Consider the following 23,961-nt stretch of genomic DNA (forward strand, 5'->3'; position numbering starts at 1 on the left):
CTGCGACACCAGCTCGTGCTTCTTCTTGAGTCGCACGAAAACACTATCGAGTGTGAGCGGTATCTGGGAGCTAACACTGCGTCTGACACATTAAACACTGTGTCGAAATGACAGTGTGTAGCTTTTTCCTCCAGGGCCGCTGTCGGTACGGCGACAAATGTTGGAATGAGCACCCGAGAGGAGGAAACAGAGGAGGAGGTGGAGGAGGAGGATACAACAACAACAACAACAACTACAACCGCTCCTCAGCTCAGCAGCAACCCAGAGGAGGTGGAGGAGGTAACGACAAATAGAAATAAAAATAGCAAAATTTAAACTTAACCCTGTAGCTGCTCTCTTGTATTGTAAACTCTGCGTTTTGCTGGTTTAATTACAGGCGAAGTTACAGAAGAATTACCGTCGTCTTTCATTCACTTCACTGAAGTTAACTTTAGTTTGTGAGTCCTAACGTACATCAGCTAGCTAGTGACTGAAGATGAACATTTGGATACTTAATCTGAGCTAATTTATGTCAATTATATTATGAAAAATATTACAAACACTCTCGGCTTCAGCTGGCAGAGTCCAACTGCTTCCAACTGACAAAATTGCTAAACTAGCTTAGCTAGCCGTATACACTCACCGGCCACTTTATTAGGTACACCTTGCTAGTATCAGGTTTGACCCCCTTTTGCCTTCTGATCTGCCTTAATTCTTGGTGGCATAGATTCAACAAGATGCTGGAAACATCCCTCAGAGATTTTGATCCATATTGACATGATCGCATCCATGATCCACATCCATGTCCATGAATCTCCTGCTCCACCACATCCCAAAGGTGCTCTATTGGACTGAGATCTGGTGACTGTGGAGGCCATTGGAGTACAGTGAACTCATTGTCATGTTCAAGAAACCAGTTTGAGATGATTTGAGCTTTGTGACATGGTGCGTTATCCTGCTGGAAGTAGCCATCAGAAGATGGGTACACTGTGGTCATAAAGGGATGGACACGGTCAGCAACAATACTCAGGTAGGCTGTGGTGTTTAAACCATGCTCAGTTGGTACTAAGGGGCCCAAAGTGTGCCAAGAAAATATCCCCCACACCATTACACCACCACCACCAGCCTGAACCGTTGATACAAGGCAGGATGGATCCATGACGCCAAATTCTGACCCTACCATCTGAATGTGGCAGCAGAAATCCAGACTCATCAGACCAGGCAACGTTTCTCCAATCTTCTATTGTCCAGTTTTGGTGAGCCTGTGTGAACTGTAGCCTCAGTTTCCTGTTGTTAGCTGACAGGAGTGGCACCTGGTGTGGTCTTCTGCTGCTGTAGCCCATCTGCTTCAAGGTTGGACGTGTTGTTGGTTCAGAGATGGTCTTCTGCAGACCTTGGTTGTAACCAGTGGTTATTTGAGTTACTGTTGCCTTTCTATCATCTTGAACCAGTCTGGCCATTCTCCTCTGACCTCTGGCATCAACAGGGCATTTTCACCCAGAGAACTGCCGCTCACTGGATATTTTCTCTTTATGGGACCATCCTCTGTAAACCCTGGAGATGGTTGTGTGTGAAAATCCCAGTAGATCAGCAGTTTCTGACAGACCAGCCTGTCTGGCACCAACAACCATGCCACGTTCGAAGAAACTTAAATCACCTTTCTTCCTCATTCTGATGCTCGGTTTGGACTTCAGCGGGTCGTCTTGACCATGTCTGTATGTCTAAATGCATTGAGTTGCTGCCACGTGATTGGCTGATTCGCTGAGCAGATGAACAGGTGTACCTAATAAAGTTGCCGGTGAGTGTAACTATCTATTTAGAGCCAGTGTTTGGTTTGTACGTTCGGGGCGACTGTACCGAAACATGGCAGACTGTGTAGACAAGGACCGACTCCTTATGTAGCTGTAAACGGCTCACGCTAAAGTAACAAAATCCCAATGATTATATACCAAGGAAAAGATGGGTTTTATATTATATTCCCTTTGCACCAATATATCCCCCCAAAATCCTACACACAGGACCATTTAAGGGATTTACACTTTGTACAACATCCAGCAGTCTCTATCCTTTGACCCTCAGTTCTGGAGGACACACACACACACACACACACACACATGAACCCCGTTGTTTTAGCTGAAATAAGGGGAGACAGAAGGAGGATCCGTATTTAAGGACAGACAGCCATGCAACAGGTGTCATATGTACAGAGTAGACAGAAGTGACAGTAGTAGAATTATAATATGGACAAACAGGATGACTGTAAGTGTTGAACATCAACCTGTTTTTCCTCATCATATATGGTATTTGTATGCATGTTTGTTTCAGGGTTTGGAAACCGAGTTTGGGTGAATCCTTCCCAGCAAAAAGGAGGTTTTATCCAGCCTTCATCTTTCTCCTCTCATGGAAGTGATGACTGGGGTCGAGGAGGAGGAGGAGGAGGAGGGAATGACTGGGGCAGAGGAGGAGGTGGAGGGAGAAGAGATAACGTGAAGAGCTCCGAATTCAGCTTCTCTTCTCAAAACAGATTTTCAGCACTCAGTACTCCCAGCACCTTTGACAGGGGAGGTCGAGGAGGAGGAGGACAGCAGGTAACAGCTGGTGAGGAGGATGACGACAAAAAACTGTGAGTACACCCTCTTTTTTAAAAGTTGTGTAGCATTAAAATTACTGTCGTCATAAGGAAATAATCAATGTAACGTCTGTCTCACAATCACCCAGGGAGATGATTCAGATAGACATGGACATTTGGGAGAGTTCAGGGCAGTGGGGCTTTTCGTGTTACTCTAACTTCAGGACATCTTTATCTGGTCTGTATTACATACACATTTAATTGCATGATTTTTTTTTTTGTCATTTGTAAACACTTAGCTTTGAACATGTTTTGTATTTCTCATCTACAGGTTTCGCTGATCTCTCTCCAGAAGAGCTCAGGCTGGAATATTACTCCACAAGAGCTTCAGGAGATCTGCAGAGCTATGTAAGTGTAGTGACAATTGTCAATACCATGCCTGATATTTGTCCTTATATTTGTTCTTCTGATTAATAAGAATGTAAAGAGGATGAGACTTGACTCTCCTGCACTGGCACAAGTATTCTTTCATTGAAGATGATGGGTGATATCTCAGTGTTTTTGAGTCCAAGAAATCCTTGTTTCATGTGTGTAGGTGAATGGTGTCAATCAGTTGCTCAACCAGTGGAGAAGCAGAGTCCAGGAACTTAAGGTTATGAAGCCAGCCACGCGCACAGCGTTGGTGAGACTCAGACACACACAGTTTTTGTAACAGTACTCCCATGAGGGGCTTTTTAAAAAATACAGTCAACATGTTGTGATGTTTATTTTCCTCGCAGCTCGCAGAGATGAACAACCCAGATCCTCAGGCATCTTCAGGTGGCTTTGGTTCAGCAACAGTGACTGGATTTGGATCCTCAACATCCAGCTTTCAGAGCGGAGGTGAAGATTAAGTGTTGCTTCACTGTTACAAAAGAGGAGTAAAGCAATAGTTCAACATTTTCAGAAATGTTTTCTTTCTTGCAAAGGATCATAGGAAGTGTCTGCTCCTGGCCAGGAAATAGTCCGGCACATAACTTCTCGTCAAACCAGAAGTTGTTGTACTTACAGTTCGACTCTCTCAGGGTTTCCACGGTCATGAAATCCCTGAAAAAGTAATGAAATTGAATTTATTTAATTAATTTAAATGATTTGGAATTAGTGGAGCATTTTTGAAAAGTTTTGAGTATACATTGTTTTGGCTATTGTTCAAAAGATGTTCTTAAAAAGCCTCCAAACAACGTTAGGAAAACACGTTCCTTGTATATCTAATTCAAAATTGCCAAAAATGATTGGTGTATGCAGCTAGTTGGCGGCAGGAATGTGACAAGCGCGTAAAGCTCACATGGGAAGTGTGTGTTTAATAATAACGCCAAACACCTAATGTAGGTTGAAAATGATGTCAGACGGGTGAAGACAGGGATATCATGTACTGACGCTGAGTGACAGACCTGTCAGTCTACGTGTCATTCTCTTCTGCTAATTCTGATTTAATACTTTTCGCTATGTCTCGTGAAACTCTTGTGGTTTTATTTCTCATACCAATGGTAACCATGGCAACTGGAACAATCCCTTTTTGTTCTGGTTACATGTTCAACACACAGTTGCTGAAGACAAAAATTTAGCTTAGACTGGTTGTTAGTTGTTACAGACACGGACAGTGCAACAGGTACCAGAGCTCCGCAAAGACATTTTAGAAAATGCTAAGTTAACATTAGTTAAATATTTGTTAAATTACTTTTGAAAAGAACCAGCGTTGGCGGTTAGCCACGAAGAGTAGCCACTGGGACTAACCACAGACAGTCTATGGAACTAACTGGCTTACTGCTACTTCCGCTATCTCACTGGAAGTTGCGCACATAATCATTTCTACAGTAGTGCCCTTAGGAATAAGATGGGTAAACAAAAAGGCATTTCATTTCATATTCCATGCTGTATGTTTGCTACAATTTCTGTCTCAGCACACTGGAATATAGGGTTGCAGCTAAGGAACAATTTTGTATAATGCTCATAACAATTTCCCAGAACTAAAAGTGACATCTTCAGCTTGGAGAAGAGCTTTAGAGGTGCATCATCTAACACTCTTTAGTATCCTTTATCTCTCATGAATACAGTACAGATAATTTAACTACCTATCCTGTTTGAATATGTTGATCAGATAATCAGATCGGTAGTAGCCATTTCTCCGGTGTTAATTCTAAATCTTTCTGACCATGTAGGCTTTGGGGCTCCAGCACCGGCCCAGGCCAACACTTTCAGTTTTGCTGCTCCAAGTGGTGGCTTTGGTTCCTCCGCAGCACCATCATCCTCCACAGGTTTTGGCAGTGCCTCAGGAGCTCCTACACAACCTCCTTCTGGGTTCGGTTCCTCATCTGCACTTCCAGCTTCGTCTTTCTCCTTCGCTGCTCCAGCTGCCAACAATCCAGCAGCCACCGCAGGAGCTGGCTCTGCCGCTGGGTTCAGTTTCTCCTCGACACCGAGCACAGCAGGAGGCTTTGGGAGCGGATTCGGGGCTGATGCATCTGCTGCAGCAGGAAGGGGCAGTACTTTTGGACAGGCGAGTGGAGGGTTTGGGACAACCTCTGCTCCACCTGCAGCAGGAGCCGGGGCTGCTGGTGGGGCATCGGACAGTCTGTTTTCACAGGAGAGCGCACTGACTCCAGAGGAACTGAATCAGTTCAAGGCCAAGAGGTTCACTCTAGGCCAGATCCCATTAAAGCCTCCCCCAGCGGACATGCTGGTGTGATGACCCTACCATTGAATTTAATGTGATTTTTGAAAAAAAGAGATCATTTATACAAAGAAAATATTTCCCTTTTCAACCAAAGTCAGTCTACTAATTTTTAAGATATGGTAAATGTTTAAATACTTCAATTCCGGCAGGGAGAATTCACTTTGGTTCATTTAAGAGTTTTTCATATATGCAAGGAAAACTTTACTCACAGATGTCCAATACACAGTACCTATTTTTAGATGATGTAATTTTTGTCATATAAAAATGCAATTGTATTTTCAAGAGACTGAATGTCTTTCAGGATTATTCTGAATCGCCAATTTTACCTTTTCCCATGTGTTGATGCTGACAGGAAGCTTATCAGCTCATGAACAGATTTTCTGAAGCTTCATTTGCATGGTTATGTAATCAGACATAATCTTTATCACAACAAAACAATAAAACATGCATAGAACTTGGTTGGAAACTTTTATCTGCACAAAACTCCTCCAGCAGTTCAGACATAGTGTCTTCCTAGAAATCCCTCTTAAAAGGTGACTTAAGTATTTTCCAACCTGGACCTATTTCCAAGTGTTTTTGTTTCTATGTGACTAATGGAGACAAAAATGTTGGTGTAGTTGGTCCAGTAATGTTCATGGGTAGTTGTGCACCGTCAATGTACGTCAACTAAAAGCATCTGACAACATTATGGAAAGGATTTCTCCCGAGATATTACCCAAAATCGCTTTTGCCAAACCCACCAGATTCCATCGGAATAAACAAATTTTATCATCACAAAACACTCTTAATTTAAAGTTGACAGAAACAAAAAACGTCTTGGTTTCTCTTTCCACTGTTCCTACAAGTACAAACTCTGGTTAGGTTGAAATAAACCCTTATTTTACTCAGGTGTGAAAATGTGTTGTCTCTGTACACTAAAATTAATGTTTGTTCAACTGGAGTCTGGTGGGTTTGCTGATGGCAATTTTGGATCTGGCTAAACATAGGTAAAATGATCTTCCATCCATTTCCATCTGCATATCCAGGGTCAGGTCGTGGGGGCAGCAGACCAAGCAAAGCACCCCTGATGTCCCTCTCCCTAGCAAAGCTTTCCAGTTCCTCCTGGGGGACCCTAGGGGAATGATCACACCTACAGGTGGCGCTAGAAACGCAGACGCTTCAAAGACACTTGAAATGCCTGAAACGCCCTTTCAATGAGTGCTCCTATGAGGAGCGCCTGTAGAGCGAGGGTACATGAGCAACCGGGCGATCAAAACATTGAAAATGGACCCAAGACAGAGCTATGGTGCTACTGACGCCCAAAAGTTGAGATTATTTCAACTTTCAGCATCTACAAATGCGTGTCTAAAAAGACGCCAGAAAAACACTCGTCATAAAAAATGCCTGAAAACCAGTCAGACGTGCTGTATCATAGGGAATCAATTGTTTTCTGGCATCTCGTTTCTAGCACTTCCTGTAGGTGTGATCTCCCTGTAAGGTGTTCCCAGGCCAGATGAGATATGTAATCCCTCCAGCGTGTTCTGGGTCTGCCCCGGGGCCTCCTCCCACTGGGATGTGCCCAAACTCCTCCAGCGGGAGGCGCCCAGGAGGCATCCTGATCAGATGCCTGAACCACCTCAACTGACCCCTTTCAACGAGAAGGAGCAGCGGCTCTACTCCGAGCTCCCTCCAGATGTCCGAGCTCCTTACCCTATCTCTAAGGCTGAGCCCAGCCACCCCAAATGATCTTACTCTTTAATAATAAAAATGTCTGTCTCTATAGTGATCCCTTCTATAATTTTGTCAAACATGGGAAAATAAAAAAACTCAAGTTACCCTTTAATGATAAAGCAACAGAACATTTTCATGCTGTCGTCATACTGTATTTGTGAAAGGTGTAATTGCACAGTATGCCCAGGAGATGGTGACAGAATATCACCAAAAAATCCAGCCTTTTACCATTTTAGTAAAGCACAAACAGATAAGTGTAAACTTTGATGTAACTTGAAAAGAAGAGGTAGTTCAATGCCTCAGGCTGGGTATTATTCTCCCTCTGCTAATGCATGCCTCAGATTGTAACATGACAGCAAGGCCATCAGTCTAAAACCATCCGTCTCCATCAGCCTGCAGGTCTGCAGCCACTAAGAGATAGGGAAGTGGTAGTGTAGGGATGACAGTGAGTGAGTAAGCTATTCAATACGTATTCATTAGGTGTTGAACACCCGGTGGGACCACAAGAAGAGGAATACGGCGACAAAGAGACAGCAATAAGCTATTCTGCTGCTATAGGGGATTACGGCTCTGCTGACTGGAGCATATTTTCAGCTGACAGGGAGTTTGTGATATCGGCGAGAGGTGAAACTGAGCTGGAGCTGCCTCCTGTGTGTGTGTGTGTGTGTGTGTTTGTCTGTGTGTGTGTGTGTGTGTGTGTGAAATGATGTCAGTATCTCATGGCTAGGTCAGAGGCAGTGTGAATTATTCCTAATACTCCTCTTTCTTACTTCTCAGTCTGTCAGCAGTAACCTCCCACCCACCCCCCCGCCAGCAGATAATACATTAATAATTCAGCAGATAAATGAACGATTGAAAGAGGCTCGTATCATGAAAAGGCCCTTGCATGCTCATTTCAGGGAAGCTTGTTTAAATTGCCATCCGGTGGCTCTTAAATACATCTAAAAGAAATATAGGTGTTTGTGAATCCTTATTTCCCCAACAGCAAATTAAAGCAGATTTAATCACTAACTGCTGCGGCATCAAATTACCAGCCTGCCTGTGTTTATGTAATGTATGCATGAGCTGCACAGTGTGGATCAGGGCAATATTAAAGATGAGGGATGAGTGTGTGGATGCCTGTGCGCGCACACACACACACACACACACACACACACACACACACACACACACAGCTAGACACACATAACGTTATATCAAAGACCTGTATATGGTTATGGTCAATTGATGCTTGTTTAATAGCGAGGAATATCATTTGTGAGTGCAGTCACATCCTCCTCCTTCCCTCTTGGGGACTGCTCAGTATTCCCAAGAGGGAGCTTACATCTTACAGGATGACATACGAGTTAAAATGAGCACACACACATATGCACACCTGTCATGTCTGCACACACTGTCCTGCTTCTCCTTTAATCCCCAGTCTGCCCCACCCTCTTGTGAAACCACAGCTTACACATACCCGCTCGCATGACCACCATGTGTGCTGTAATTCAGTTGACCGTGACCTGACTCCAGCAACGTGGGCCGGTCATGCAGTACACGGCGCTCCAGTTTACTTAGCACACTTTTCCATAGGGGTAACAGGGGTTGCGTGTCTTGTTAATTCCCTGTTTGCTGGTGTCGTGAATGTATGTCAGAGCTCTGAAAAGATCAATCCTTTGAATTATGACTGTAACCTGCAACTATTAAATTTCCTTCTCCCTGGCTGCCTTCTCTGGATCAGATTTTTTTTAATGACATGCAGCACCTAAATGTGTGCATTGTGTTCTTTGCTATTACACAGCCATTGTGGTCACTACATCAGCTGATGACAGCAACAGATGCTACCACCACCGCTCGAATCCCGCCTCTCTACAGAATGCCAATGAGTTGATTCGGATTCAGTGCTGGTATTAATGTTTGATGGGGCTGATTCCAGTCGACCCTCCTTACTGTTGCAGCAGGGAACAAGAAATTGATTGTGTTGTGCCACAGCAGTTCGCCTATGGGAAACAGGGCATTGATCCAAGGCCTGTGATTTATGCCTATTTGAGTGGCTTGCGCATGGGTGACTGAGTGGCACATATTTCTCATGCGAGGCTCTGGACCCGAGTTTATGTGCTGCAGATGTTTATGGGTTCATATTAGGATCAGTGCACCATGTTCTTCTAACACACTGACAGTAATAATACACTGTAGTGGGTAAATACTGTCAGTACAGAGAACACACTGTGTGAGACATAAGTAAGAGAGGCCTGGATGATTTGAACTACAGTGGCACTAAGAGGCTGAGCTGATAATTAGGCTACATTACATTAATTTTATCTGTGTATGCAGATGGTGCTGTGTGCTCCCTAAGCTTATGCATGTTCTGCATCAAAGTGCAAAAGGCAGTGCATGTTGAAGCATATTTAATACAAATTACAAAGACTTTCAATGAGGATCATGTCTGCTTTTTTTTCCTTAAAGGAACATGACTGTGGTGAGGTGATGCAGTGCACACTGAGCAACAATAGTGTAACTTTGACAGCGACAGTGTGATGGATGACTTTTCTCAAGCAAGTTTCAAGTCTCCAAGTTGAGTTTTATAAAAAACAGAAATGGAAAAACACATTCAAAGATAACATATCCTATCCCTAAAGCACTGAACCCAAATAAGCTGCTGTATCCAGCCCAGCACAGGTTTGCTTAGTAGCTATCTGGGTACTGAATTTTCACTCCTGCAGATGACGACAACTACCAGAAATTTGCACAGTTCTTAACCGTATTACAGAATTTATACTTCTATGTTGAATTGACGCTGTAGCCTGACTTGCACTCCCCCAGAAATATAACTACAAGTTGCAGTGACGCAGACCTCCTGTCTATTTCTGTATACTGAAACCATTTCCCTCGGTGGAAACAAACCTTTTATTTACTTTAATTTCACAGATAAGAAACGATAAATTGTGAAGACAATAAAGCCTCCACAAAAATAACATTTTAAGTCTTGGGTGTGATTTATCCTGGCTTCATATGAGCAGAGGAAATCTCCTCTCATTGCTAGGCTAATTCATACAATGTAAAATGCCATAGGCTTGTGCTAATAACGTTAGCATGTTGTTTAGAAAACATATTTAGTATGAGACAGTTGTTTTGTCAGTGAACCTTGTGAGTTGATATGGAGCCAAATTTTGTAACGTTATCTTTGTTAAATGTTGCTGTTGTCCCTGGTTTTATATGAGAAGAGGAAAAGATCGCCAGCGGCTAGGCTAATTTATACAATGTAAAATGCCATAGGCTTGTGCTATTAACGTTAGCATGTTGTATTGGTGGGGAAAATGTGTCCAAATAAAGACAAGTGTTTGTCTGTGAATGCTGCGAGTTATAGTGAAGCTGATTTGTGTACTTGTGTTTGAAATTGTCTCTATGAAGTCATGTTTAATGTGTGTTTAATGTGTTTAATGTGTGTTTTGAATCAACTAAACTTTATAGCACTTCACAGAAATCTCCGCTGCCAAATAGTGTTTTGGAGGTGTAACTGCAGAGTGACACAGACACACCGCCGCACAAGTATAAATGTGCACAACGATGTAGGGTCTGCTGCACAAGTATAAATCCCACTTAACTGAAATGATCCAGATTATCAGAGTCTCAGTCCTCAAAAATGATAAATCCCTGCCGACACAGACTATGATAACATTATTGGATAAAGTAGCTTTAGGCCTGATGATAAACAGAACAAGATTTACACCTTTAAAATCCCATTAGTGTATGCTAATTATCAGTTGGCGCCGAGTGTACACCAAATTATGTGGCTTCTCTGTGCAAAGTATTCGTCACCTCATCATGGCTGGAATACCTATCAGGCAAAGCTGGCAAATGGCCCAGGACCCCAGACCTTCAGGGCCCATTGTGTGTCATTTGATTAATTGCAAGATATAGATTAAACACATGAGATATAACTGTTATTAAATAAACCTGAATTACATGTTTGTTTGTTTTTATGGGGTGCTGTTTGTAAAGTGGCTCACGCTGAAAATAACATCAACATTTTGCCACATTTAGCTTCAAACAATGTTTAAAAAAGTATTGTGAATTTTTTAAAGTCACCTTTTACCACATTTACAGCAATATTTGTTAACTTAGAAATATATTAAATAGTTAAATCTAAATATTAAATGTGGCACCTAAATGTTAAATCTAAATATTAAATCTAAATGCTAAATCTAAATCTAAATGTTAAATCTAAATCTAAATGTTAAATCTAAATATTAAATCTAAATCTAAATCTAAATGTTAAATCTAAATATTAAATCTAAATCTAAATCTAAATGTTAAATCTAAATGCTAAATATAAATCTAAACGTTAAATGTTAAATCTAAATGTTCTGGGTGAAACTAAATGTTTAGCTAATATGCAAATTCACACTGCCCGTCACCGGAAGTACCAAAATAAAAGCTCGAGATGGTCAGACTGTGTTTATAGAATCAAATAACGAATTAAAACCAACTTATTGGGGGAAATGAACACTTGAACATACATTAGCGTGATAATAACTACCTAAAATAACAAGAAACATGTTTGGAGAAATTTTATTTGACGTGTACTTTGAGTTTTAGTCCAAGAGTCGCTCTCTGTTTTTGGCCTTCACCGTCTGTGTTGCCAGGTAGTCGCTAACTGTGTCTGCCTGCTCTTTGGTGCTGAGCACATAAGAAAATAATTTGAGCCTTGAGACTGAACCACAAAAGTAAAGTTTGGTTGAACTGTTGATACAAGGCAGGATGGATCCACGACACCAAATTCTGACCCTACCATCTGAATGTGGCAGCAGAAATCCAGACTCATCAGACCAGGCAACGTTTCTCCAATCTTCTATTGTCCAGTTTTGGTGAGCCTGTGTGAACTGTAGCCTCAGTTTCCTGTTGTTAGCTGACAGGAGTGGCACCTGGTGTGGTCTTCTGCTGCTGTAGCCCATCTGCTTCAAAGTTGGACGTGTTGTTGCTTCAGAGATGGTCTTCTGCAGACCTTGGTTGTAACCAGTGGTTATTTGAGTTACTGTTGCCTTTCTGTCATCTTGAACCAGTCTGGCCATTCTCCTCTGACCTCTGGCATCAACAAGGCATTTCTGGACCATCCTCTGTAAACCCTAAAGATGGTTGTGTGTGAAAATCCCAGCAGATCAGCACCCATGCCAGCCCATCTGGCACCAACAACCATGCCACATTCAAAGTCCCTTAAACACATTTCTTCCTCATTCTGATGCTCAGTTTGAACTTCAGCAGGTCGTCTTGACCATGTCTACATGCCTAAATGCATTGAGTTGCTGCCACGTGATTGGCTGATTAGCTATTTGTGTTAAGGAACAGATGAACAGGTGTACCTAATAAAAGGGCCGGTGAGTGTAGGTGAATTTTACAGGACTGGTAGCCTATAGGTAGTTGGAGGCTGCCCATGAGAGGAAGAGGGCAAAATATGTGGACCTGGTGGCAGAGTGCAGGGAAGGAGGATGGAATGCCAAGCTCTTCCCGGTGGAGGTGGGAGCCAGAGATTTTGTTGGAGCCACAACAACACGGTTGCTCAAGGCTCTGGGGTGCCGAGGAGCCGGGCTGCATAAGCAAACCAGGGAGCTGTCAGAGGAGGCTGAAAAGGTGAGTTTCTGGCTGTGGATGAGGAGACGGGATAAGGGGTGGGGAGCAAACCCTGCAGGGAGTGTCAGGGAGACGTCCCTGTTCACTGCCCCGCCACCAGGAGATATTCAGGGTTAAGGGGCGAAACATCAAGAGCGGTAGTCCCTAGCTGATGACCATGCAGCTAACCAGAGCAGGCACCGGTGGAGGTGCAGCAGGCCTAAGGTCATGCAGGAAGAACACTTGTATAATGAATACCAAGCTACCACAATCAGGGGGTCCGGCCATGCACCTCTTTGGCGTACCTGACCTATAGGTGGGCTCTGTGGAGCAGAACTAGCTGCTTTACTTTTAAAGCTTTTTAAACACAGGCATCCATGTGCAATTAACCTGTTGATGTGAACCAACTCAGGGCAACATCCTGATCCCTCCATGTCTGTCACTACACATCCACAGTATTTATTCACGCTTCACTCACATGGCCACACGTTGTCGCTGTTTGTCATGCTGCTGAAAGCAACCAGGCCTAATCTCATCTCCTCTCCTCTCCTCTCCCCTGCACTCCCTCCTCTCCTCTCCTCTCCTCTCCTCTCCTCTCCACAGCAGCGCGCCTCTCACCGCGCCTTGGATGCCGTGTGACCAGCAGCCCTGAGCGGAGCAACCGTCCAGCAAAGCGCCGTGCAGCACAGCAAAAATAAAACCCAAACGATGACCTTCTTACAGATACGACAGAAGCAAACAATCATTTGACAACTTCCGACCCCACACCTTGCCTTCGCCGCTCCTTGCTGTAAGCGGTAAGTGCTCTGATTCCCCGTTTTTTTAATTGCAGGGCTCGCATTGCTCAGTTTCCGCACAGGGCAGTGATAGCGCCAATGTACTCATATTCTGAATCATGCAACTGATAGTAGATGATCAGTGATAAGAAATGCATGGCTCAAACTGGGCACAGTCATGTGCATTTGTCTTTATTGTTGCAGTGTATGTGCCTGGTGTAGAGGCAACAGCTGAGGTGATTAGTATCAGCTGGGTTCAGACTTGGTTTCTTCTTTCATACTCTCACCTTTTCAGCATTAGGAGCCTTACAATACCAAGATGCGCTTACAGGTTACAGTTTAATGCCCTCTGCTACTCCAGCTAATCACATTAACAGTTTAAAGGGATTGATGTAGTCATATGAGATGGTGTAAAGATAATGCACAGTAAGCCTGTAGGAGAGTGACTGTAATGTGACCTAAATACTCAGTTTCTTTTATTCTTCTTTTATTTTTGATAATGAGTAGCCTGTGTTTTGCAGTTTAAATGTGCTCTCGTGTAAAAAATGGAAAACTAATTGTCTCACACAGGGACAAAGTTCAGCATGTCAGTGGTCAGTTTTGCATTTCTGCTGGTGATGTTTATTAAGGTTGGGGTCAAAGGCCTAAAGGTGCCTCAGGGTACGACAGCTATGCACTGCTACCCATTTTTGATTGCGTTTGTATGTGTGAGTGCATGTGAGCGAGGGTGACAGCAAGGGGAGGAGGGAAGGGAGTGTGGGGGGAAGTATAAGCATATTTTGAGATGCCTGTCCTCTGCCAGCACTCAGGTCAGGCCAAGTGCACGCTGAGGTGTGAGATTATATCAGATGGCTTCACACACAGACACAAACACAACAGTGTCCAGATCTCAGCTCAAACTGTGTTCCCCACCTGTGGATGGGGGCAGAAACACATGATGGGGCTCCAGAGCGTCCCGTGTCTTTCTCTAAACCTTTTTATTTTGTAGAAAATCTAACAATCTGAAAGCTTTTTAGTGTTTCTGACTCGTGTAATTGTCAGTGTTAAGCACATTGTGTGAAGAGCGTTAACTGGCACGAAAGGAGTGTGCCCTCCTTGGCCCGTTTTAAGGAGAACGAGAATAATTATCCACGTGCTTAACTCTTGAAATCTTTGCCTGACTCACACCTGATCCTCTGAATAATCCATTGAGATAGTAAAAGCTGGAAAGAGACTCAACCCTGTCCTGTGGAAAGCCGTGTTTCTGTATCTCCATTTGCACAAAACTCAAAACATTTAAACGCTGAAGCCATTTTCCACAAATTCTACAATCTATACTAGTACAAAAAAAATTGTCATCCCATTTGACGTCCTCAAACAACTGTGCCACACAGCTCACATGACAGTTTATGAAGTATTTATGCGTTTGTGTCACAGTTTTGGTCACGGGTGTGGTCACCAAGCAGATTTGAGATGTGTGGCACACAAGTTCAAAGGGCAGACCAACCCCCTGTCCTCCTGAAATATTCACTAGGGTGAAATATATGTGCGTGCGTGTCTTTGAGTATGCGTTTGAGTCAGATTGTATCAAATAAGCTGGCTGCTCAAAAGGCCAGCCTGACCACTATGCACTGTATCATCTTCCATCAAAGAGTCTCTGCTCACACGCATACACACACATACACACACTCTTTTCAAAACTGATAGCTGGAAAGGGCAAAGGCAAAGTCCAGTGCAGCACACACCCACACACACTCACTGATGCACTGACACATCTGACCACACGTCAGATCTGTAGCTGGCAGCTGCTGGTCCTGGTCTTCTTTGAAATGAAAATAAAATGAAAACAACCAAGGGGCAGAGCAGACACTTATCATAGTAATGAGCAGGCCTCAGTGTGTGCGTCTATGTGTGTGTTGTTGTTGTTGTTGTTGTTGCACTGTGGCTGTGTACACTTGTAGACAACCATCAGCAAGGCACAATTCAATGGCCAGCTGGTATGTATCATCAAAGAGAGTCGCTGTGATTGGTTTACAATGAATGCTTGGTCGCTTTCGCGCCTCTCTTCCCACTTCAAATCCGACTTGCTAATGAGACACTATAGTATTGTGGGAGGTTATTTTTGCACAGTCAGACTGAAGAGTTGGGCCCATATGAATGTGGATGTATGGGCTTTGTATGGGCCTATATTTTTGAAGTGAGTATTTTTCATTACACATACTCAGAGGAGCATCCAGTTGAATGCCGCTGTACTTTTACCAGGCCGTATTGGACTCTGCAACAATGGTCCTCGGAAAATCAATTCCTCTCAACACCTGATACGTGTTTAAAGGCTGCTGCTGCAGCAGAGGTGACCTCCATCATGTGCACGAGTCACTCACTTGTTAACCCAAAGCCTGTCTCTGGGACAAAAGTGTGCCATGCTTCCTGCTAAAATAAATTCTAAAAAATGAAAAGAGATATGACAATAATCAGAAGACCTTTCAGCATTACAATATCTGTAGCTATGTGAAGGCAGTTGTCAATTTGTTTAGTTTGTTGGGTTCACAGAGGACTGCATGTCAGTAAGAATTCACTTTCAAATTATTTTTTAAAAATTTTAATTTTGAAAACATAATTGTGAATTGAAAACAAAAAAACACACAAAATGAATGCAGTGGTAGACAAAAGAGACGTTCCTAGCGACTAATTTCCCGTACGTTTAAACAGATGTTTAAATTTAGGACGCATTCACACTGGCGCTATTTGGTCCACTTTAAATGAACCCTGGTCCTCTTCCAAGGATAGTTTGGTTCGTTTGGAGTGGTGTGAATGCTCGAACTCTGGTGCGGACCAAACAACGAACCCTGGTCCTCTTGAAAACTGGGGGTCTCGGTTCACTTGCAAGTGAACCCTGGTGTGATGTGCTTCTAGTGGGAAATGCAAATGGACCATCCAGTGAACCAAAGAGAGGAAGTGAACCAAAGAGAGGAAGTGACGTAGAGCACAGTGCATTTTGGGTAGAAAAAAAACAAAACCAACACCGCAAACCGGGAGAGGCAGAGGTTAAAAAAAAAGAAAAAGTTGGAAACTGTCTCATGGGCAGATGTGGAGTAGTGAGGAGGTGCAGGCGGTTGTTGATATAAATTTGGTGTTGCTCCATTGTTTCTGTGGTGACCAAACTGGCTGAAGGGGATGGATTTCCGTTTTCGGTCCTGACCAATCGATGAGCCGAGTTTTCTTCTTCCTCATGCTTTTTTTCTTCCTGGTCAGTGGTTGTCTCGGGCAGTACTGCCCCCAAACGAGCAACTGCTGTAACTGCGTGAAGTTGTCCAAGCGGTTTGGTCTGCTTTAAAAAGTGCAGTGTGAAAGTGAACTGAACCAAATGAAGGTGTGAAATTTTTGGGCACTCCCCACCCAATAGAACCAAGTCCCTTGGACTATTGTGGTGTGAAAGCGCCCTTAGACTGTTAAACTAGGCAGCACAGTGGTGCAGTGGTTAGCATTGTCGCCTCACAGCAAGAGGGTTCCTGGGATTGGGGAACCCTTCTGTGTGGAGTTTTCATGTTTTCCCTGTGTCAGCGTGGGTTTTCAAGGGTACTCCAGCTTCCTCCCATAGTGCAAAGACATGCAGGTTAACTGGTGACTCTAAATTGTCCGTAGGTGTGAATGTGAGCGTGAATCGTTGTCTGTCTCTATGTGTCAGCCCTGTGATAGTTTGGTGACCTGTCCAGGGTGTAACCTGCCTCTCGCCAATTACAGCTGGGATAGACTCCAGCCCCTTGCGACTCCTAACAGGATGAGTGGTTACGGAAATTAATGAAAAGTAAAAAAGTAAGTAAAAAAATAAAAATAAAAAAATGGTTAATGTAAATATATATATATATATATATATATATATATATGGTTTAAAAAAAAAGGTCAGTGCTGAAATGTGTGTAACTTTGCACATTATCCTACAAAACAACTCATTCAGTAAAACATAATAAATAACATTTATTGAAGACAATATTCTTTAGGAAAATAAATCTTCAGGAAACACGTCCGTTTATTAAAATAGCATTTTACTTGAGTGAACACATAGTAAACAGCCTAAAAAAATTAGTCGTCAAAAAATGTCTATGTAATTTACATGTGTACATTATTTTAATAACAATGATTTTATTAATAAGGTTAACTGACTAGTATTTCTGGTGCCCAGCTTGTGAGAGTCGCAACGTTCTATTGACTAGTTGCGCATATCTCTAGTGGACACCAATGAAAGCTATTATTTTAATGGTAAATAACACAGACTAGTTGATATCCTGTTGTACCAAAAAACCGCGATCTGTCTGACAGATCAGCCAAACACGCAAGCAACCTTAAAAATGAGGTCACACATAAAAGCATGATAGGAGAGAAATGCATTAAAAGCCTATGTCAGAAGTCTTAAAAACAAAAGTGCAAGAGAGATAAATATACAGCTCTTATCTTGTCCTCCCTCAGGGTCTGACGTTCGCATCCCTTTCAGAGGTTTAGCAGTAAATAAGACAGAAAGGCGTGCTTTGGTTGACCCCAGCCGTGTCCCCACTGGACTGTTTTAGCCCCCACCTCAGCAGCACACAACCAATGCTGTGTAAGCTGGGACTCAGTGATCCAGACATGGTAAGTGGGGTGAGGTTGTGTGCTACTCTGCTCCAAGCCTGCAACCAGAATCCCAGGTGGAGTGGAGAGATGGGGCAGGGTGGCTGTGGGGTGGTGAGAGAGATGTCACTGACCACATTAGTCACCAGAGAAAGCAGGCCATGAGTCAGGAAAGCTCCCAGTCTCATCCATCACGCCCCTCTTAACCCACTTTCCTTCCAGTCCAGCCACTTCGGCTTTTTATTTTTCTATTTTCTGCTGGGTCTCCATCCCCCTGCTGCTGACAGTAACCTTCCCATCCTTCTTTTGATGGTGATGAAAAGGAGAAGAGGGCGCAAAGAGAATGGCTCAGTGCAGGACGGGTTGTGGCAAGAGATGAGAGGGAGAGGAGATTTAGGGCCAACCTTTGGAGTGCAGCAAGGGAAACAGTCAGGACTTTCTTTTTCACAAACAACTTTAACATTTGCGTAAAATAGATTTAAGTTTGTGTAATTTTTGTCACTGTAGGGAGACAAAGAAGACGACACAGTGACACAGTGTGTCGCATTTTCACACTATGGTGGTGTGTGGAGAGAGACCCTGTGAGCTGGTGAGACTGCTGTGGGTGATAAGTGATGATATGAGAGAAGTCTCACTTCTCCAAAAGGCTGCTGGCTCAAATCCTGGATGAGGTTTTTGATTCACTGCTGAGACGAAAACAATGTATTGCTAGCTCAGCTGTGGAGGGATTAGCGTGGAATGTGGGGGAGGCTGTGGATGAGTGATTGAACATTTAAAATGATACTCCAGGGCAGCGATTTGATTGTTATCAATGTGGCTTTATGCCAAAAGTATTTTCATATACAGGTAGCACCTACCTCCCAAGTGAGAGTTGGAGCTTGGCTTGGTGTTTTTGTGCAGCATGATGCAGAGAGAGTAGTAGTGTGCACCAGGAGTGGTTGCACATTCACACCATGGCTCTGTTACATTTCAGTATATTAAAGGTCCAGTGTCTAAGATTTAGGGACATCTGTTGGGGGAAATGTAGTTTATAATTACCTAAAATAAAAATTAATAGTGTTGTCTTGCCTTAGAGTGAGCTTATATCTACATACAAAGTGGATCCTCTTCGACAGAGTCCGCCATGTTTCTACAGTAGCTCAGAATGGACAAATCAAACACTGGCTCTAGATAGGGCCATTTGCATTGTTGTGTTTTCACATTGGCCACTGCAGCTCTGCTACATGCTTGGCGCATGGTAGAAGTTTGAGTTAGTTGCAATCTGCAACCTTACTGCTAGATGCTACTGAATCCTACACACTAGACCTTTACAAAATAATTTCAGTTTATTACAGCTCAAATTTTATTTATCTGTCCCTCATTTCAACATTGTAGCATACGCAGCGAGTTAAAAGCTGAGATCTTGGAATGCAGCAACTTTGCTAAAAAGAGGTCTGATAGGGTGTAACGTCCAAATTAAGTAGCATAGATATTTTTGTTCTAAACTTTGGTGAGTACAATATTTCATAATCGCCAGTGTTGAAGGCCAAAACTATGAAAATAAGTCCCAAGTTGCAATAAACCATTATTACCTCTCTCAGTGACAGCTCGGAACCGTAGTTGGAAACACGCTGGCTTGTGAACTTTAATTTAACTTGGCTCATTATTAGCTGGTAACTAGCTTCTAGTGGACCACTCTGCAGAGGGAAGGATAGCGAGGTGCTGTTCACCAACAATGGCTTTATTGTAGTCTTCACCACACAACAACAAACATGGCCTTCTCATGAGGTTGAGCAGTAGCCCTGAGCTCATCTAGACACTTGATTCTGCTGACTCTCATCACTCTTTGCTGCCTGCCGTCTTCACCATGACACAAAGCCACCACCTTTAAAGGGGAAAAAGAGTGAGCCGATAACATGATCATGATCTTTTAATGAATAATGTTTTAGCATGATAACAAATATTAGCATCTTAAAATGTTTAATAACAAGCAAATTTTTGTTCTGATTCCAAAAAGTAGCAATAGTAGCACACAAAAAAGTATGTTAGTATCATAGTGTGGAAATCATGATAATAATAATAACATATAACTAATAACAACATGTAATTGAAACCACCCATGTCTAATGTTTGTGCATGCTAACAAGTGTTTTTTTTTGTGCTCCATCTCTGCTGCGTGGAAGCAGGTAAACACAACCAGCAGAGGTTACAGTATAGTGTCACATGTAATTCAAGTACGCATTAAAAAAGTACTATTATAAATTCTGTTTCAATGACAAGCGTTCTGTAACTGTTATTTTCTGATAAGAAGTTGTACGTAGTGTAGTTTGTTATAGCTTAACGCTACCATTTACCTTCTAGCAATAGCATTTAAAGCCCTATTTGGATGGGATTAGTTTAACATGGAGACGTGGGGTAAAGTAATTATTACCAGGGATTTTAGTCCTGTCAAAACGTGCCATGTCTGTAATCATTACAGATAATGTCAGTAAAAATTCCAGCGACTTTTACTTTCTGTAAAACGGTCCTGAGAAAATACCTCAGGTAATATTAATCCCGTGCCAATGCGATTCTCCGTAAAAATGTATGTAAATATTTCGTCACGTCCTGTTTACAACCATTTTTCCGTGTTTACAACTAGTTTTCCACATTTTTTCGATGATGGAGGCGCTTGAAGAAGCATTTGGTGTTGTCGGCAGTCGTGATAGTGGACATTCTTCTAATGATTGCATGGCCCTACATGGGAGACCAATCAAAAAGTTCGGGAAGAAAGCACTTTTCAGCACTTTTCCCATTGTTCCGACCATATTAAACCCATTGTTCCTAAGTCCGTTTCGAAATCATCATGATGCCCTGTGGTTAAGGTCTGGTTAGGTTTAGGCAAAAAAACCACTTGGTTAGGGTCAGGAAAAGATCATGGTGTGGGTTAAAATGAAAAGGAAAGTGGCAAATACATAAGCCGTGAGCCTGCTCTGCCTCAAGCCGGTCGCGGCGCACCATACGCCCGCCGCGAGCCGTTCAGCACCGCGGACAGTCGGACTAATGGGCTGTCGAACCAATGGGCTGTCGAACCAATGACATGGACCCAAGCAACATAGCACGCACATGCCGACAGGGAGGTGACGCCAGGGTGCATACCGAGTTACCACTCCCATCTCTGGTAGAATTACAGAAATTTCTTGTCCCGTGCGAATTGGACATTTATATTACACACATCCTGTGGTAAACTGACATTAGTCCACATCCCTATGCAAAACTAATCCCGGCCGAATAGTACTTAAGTTAGAAAATTATAAACGTTGTGTTAATTTGTGAAGATTATCTTCCTGTAGAAAACGCGTTTTGTTTGGCACAGAGCTTGAAATGAAATCATTTTATGTAGGATTGTTTTTATTTAATAGGAGAGGTATCCTCATAATGCAATGTTTTAACTTTTAATTTCTTTCTCTCCTGTATTTTCTATACATGTAAGTGTAAATAAAATAAACTTATCCAAACCCTAAGGAAAAAATCCCATTGACTTTTTGACGAGGGAACAAAAAACACATCATCCCTGCAGCACTCGAAACTATATACTTTTCTTATTCAAGTTTTTATTGAGGTTTTGTAATGAACAAGTACAAGAGACAACAAAATAAATACATAAACGTGAACTGAAACATCTCAGATGAAACAAAAGCACGGCATCATCTCTGCAGTGTTCGTGCCATTAATGATTCAGAGGTCCGTCAGCACGGCACCAGTCCATGAAGGAGTCATCCAGTGACCCATTTTACAGATCAAACTTAGAAACAAAAGAAAAGTTCCAGTGGCACACCCTGAGTAGAAGGAAGTTGTTCATTCATTAAAAAGGACATATTTAATTAAACATGAGCCACACATCCAAAACGCATATCCTCAAAAGTTTAATGTCTTACTCCTTTTATAAGACATATTTCAATACTACATTTAAAACAATGTGAGACAACTTGAGGCTAATTTGACCCTTTAACTGCAGCTGTGACGGAGAAAATGTAAAGCTTTGCTTCTGTCGTGGCTGATTCACCATGATCCTGGCAATTTGTGTGAAAACATGGTGTGACGGATCGAATTTATGTCTGCTGTCAGAAGGTGATGTGGAGGGAGTGACTCAATGACTCACCTCATTAAAGACTTTATTGGATAAAAATTTTGATTGGACCAATGGGAGAGGCAACGTGAAAGCTGCTTATGAACTGCTTTTTCTGTTCATTTCATGGCTGTTAGCATTTGATTCAGATTTGTGTGTGTGTGTGTGTGTGTGCGCGCACCGGGCATAATATTGCTCTGCAAAGTGTGAAATGGGAAATTTGTGAATATCTTATTGCGATGTGACCGTATGTGGTCAGTTTTTTCTCTGACACATTGTACTATTTCGGGCATTGTGATAGTGAAGAATTCAAATCTGTGTCAGAGCGGAGTGTTTTACAGAAGACTTGGATGTTAATTCAAGTCCATCAGCCAAGACATCGGTGTCAGCGGCCTCTGTCATTCAACATTTGGGCTCTTTTCTTCTGCCACACTCTGGCTCGTACATTCAGTGCAGCATATGTGTGTTTGCACTATGCTGGGTTTCTCTGTGTGGGATTTTGTGTGTGATCCATTTGGCTCTCAGTCGTCTCACAGCCTGGCACTGTTTGCTCTGTCTGTGTGTGTGTAGCTGCAAAACCAGCCTTCTGTCTTCTCGCCTTAAGAGACCCCTTATGATCAGAGAGATACATCGGCCACACGCGCACACACATGCACAGGACACTAGGCCCAACACAATGGCAGCAGGCGCTGGTCCGACTCATACAGTATCATAACCTGGGACGTTTCCATGGTAGCCTCAACAGGAAGTGCATTACAGCTCCTGCCTGTCCGTGTGCACTGCCACTGTGATTGTTCATCATGAATTTCTTCTTTATTCCAGCTATTTTTCACTCCTGCAGTCTTTGCAAGCTGCATGAAAATAGCATGTCAAGGATATAAACTTTTTGAAGAAAAAAAAAATATTAGCAACGTACTGTTATACACTCACCAGCTACACCAATACAAATTATTTAGGAGAAAGAAGGACGCACACATGACCTGTTAGAACACAAACTCCTTAATTTACTTCAACATACTGTAATGTTTCAGCCAGGACAGCTTTTATCAGATTAAGAGTGACACATGGCAATTACACATGCAACATGAGGCGGCTGTTGTTCAGAGGTAGAGTGGGTTGTCCACCAATTGAAAGATCGGCCCCAACAGTTTAGGGTTCAGGTGCTCAAGGATACTTATGTCGAATTATCCTTGAGCACTTGAACCCCAAATTGTTCCTGATGGCTGTTCCATTGGTGTGTGAGTGTGTTAAAAAGCTGAGTAGCAGGTGGCACCTTGTGTGGTATCCTCAGCCTCCAGTGTATAAATGACTGTGTGAATGGGTGAATGTGACTCGTAGTGTAAAAAGCGCTTTGAGTGGTCGAATGACTGGAAAAGTGCTATACAAGTACCATCCATTTACTTAATAGACAAGACCAATGACGGAATATAAAGATGGACAATGCATCTCCACTTCCTGCCAATGTAGGGGTGAGTTCGTGTACAAAAATCTCTAAACGTTTAGAGTGGGTCATTTTCTTCGTGTACACGGGTTTCACTGCTGGGTGGTGCTATTGCATTATACCAGTAAAGCCCCAGTTATCCGAATACCAACTGAACGACCAACGGTTACAGGCCGCCACACCAAAATATTGCCATTCCGACGGTCCGCCATCCCGAATTCTGGTCCCTTAGACCTGACAGTAAGCTATGGCGAGTCTGTAGAAGCCGTATTTCCCATGCATGTCAGCGATTTTCACCAGGGACACACATGAGTAATTCAGGCTGACATTACCTGTTCTTCAGCGAACTCTTCATGGTAATTTTATTTAAAGACATGGCATATAGGTCCACAGTAACTTATTATTATTATTATTATTATTATTATTATTATTGGGTCTTACAAGAGTGGGCTACAATGAGTACTGGGCCATTAAATCACAGCATCCGCGGTGAGAGGACACAGAATTTTTTTAAGC

General features: G+C 42.8%; 2 protein-coding genes across 2 annotated transcripts in view; both read left to right on the forward strand.

Moving 5' to 3' along the window:
• On the forward strand, positions 1-5,715 carry nup42 (nucleoporin 42). The gene is made up of 7 exons (XM_049603311.1): positions 1-279; positions 2,305-2,602; positions 2,698-2,786; positions 2,880-2,956; positions 3,144-3,230; positions 3,328-3,430; positions 4,747-5,715. The coding sequence occupies exons 1-7, from the start codon at positions 108-110 to the stop codon at positions 5,271-5,273; spliced, it is 1,353 nt and encodes a 450-aa protein (XP_049459268.1). The 5' UTR covers positions 1-107; the 3' UTR covers positions 5,274-5,715.
• Positions 5,716-13,102: 7,387 nt separating this feature from the next.
• Positions 13,103-23,961, forward strand: part of rims3 (regulating synaptic membrane exocytosis 3) — a 49,657-nt gene continuing 38,798 nt past the window's right edge. The window contains exon 1 of the mRNA XM_049603314.1: positions 13,103-13,357. The gene's annotated coding sequence lies outside the window, so the exon portion shown is untranslated. The remainder of the gene's footprint in view (positions 13,358-23,961) is intronic.

This window comes from Epinephelus fuscoguttatus, linkage group LG17, assembly GCF_011397635.1.
Source record: "Epinephelus fuscoguttatus linkage group LG17, E.fuscoguttatus.final_Chr_v1".
NCBI lineage: Eukaryota > Metazoa > Chordata > Actinopteri > Perciformes > Serranidae > Epinephelus > Epinephelus fuscoguttatus.

Excerpts from the sequence above, each read along its gene's own strand:
- nup42 (XM_049603311.1), top strand. The coding sequence starts at position 108 with ATGACAGTGTGTAGCTTTTTCCTCCAGGGCCGCTGTCGGTACGGCGAC. Across the intron at positions 2,603-2,697 it reads GAGGATGACGACAAAAAACT|GGAGATGATTCAGATAGACA; the intron begins GTGAGTACACCC and ends ACAATCACCCAG. Across the intron at positions 3,431-4,746 it reads ATCCAGCTTTCAGAGCGGAG|GCTTTGGGGCTCCAGCACCG; the intron begins GTGAAGATTAAG and ends CTGACCATGTAG.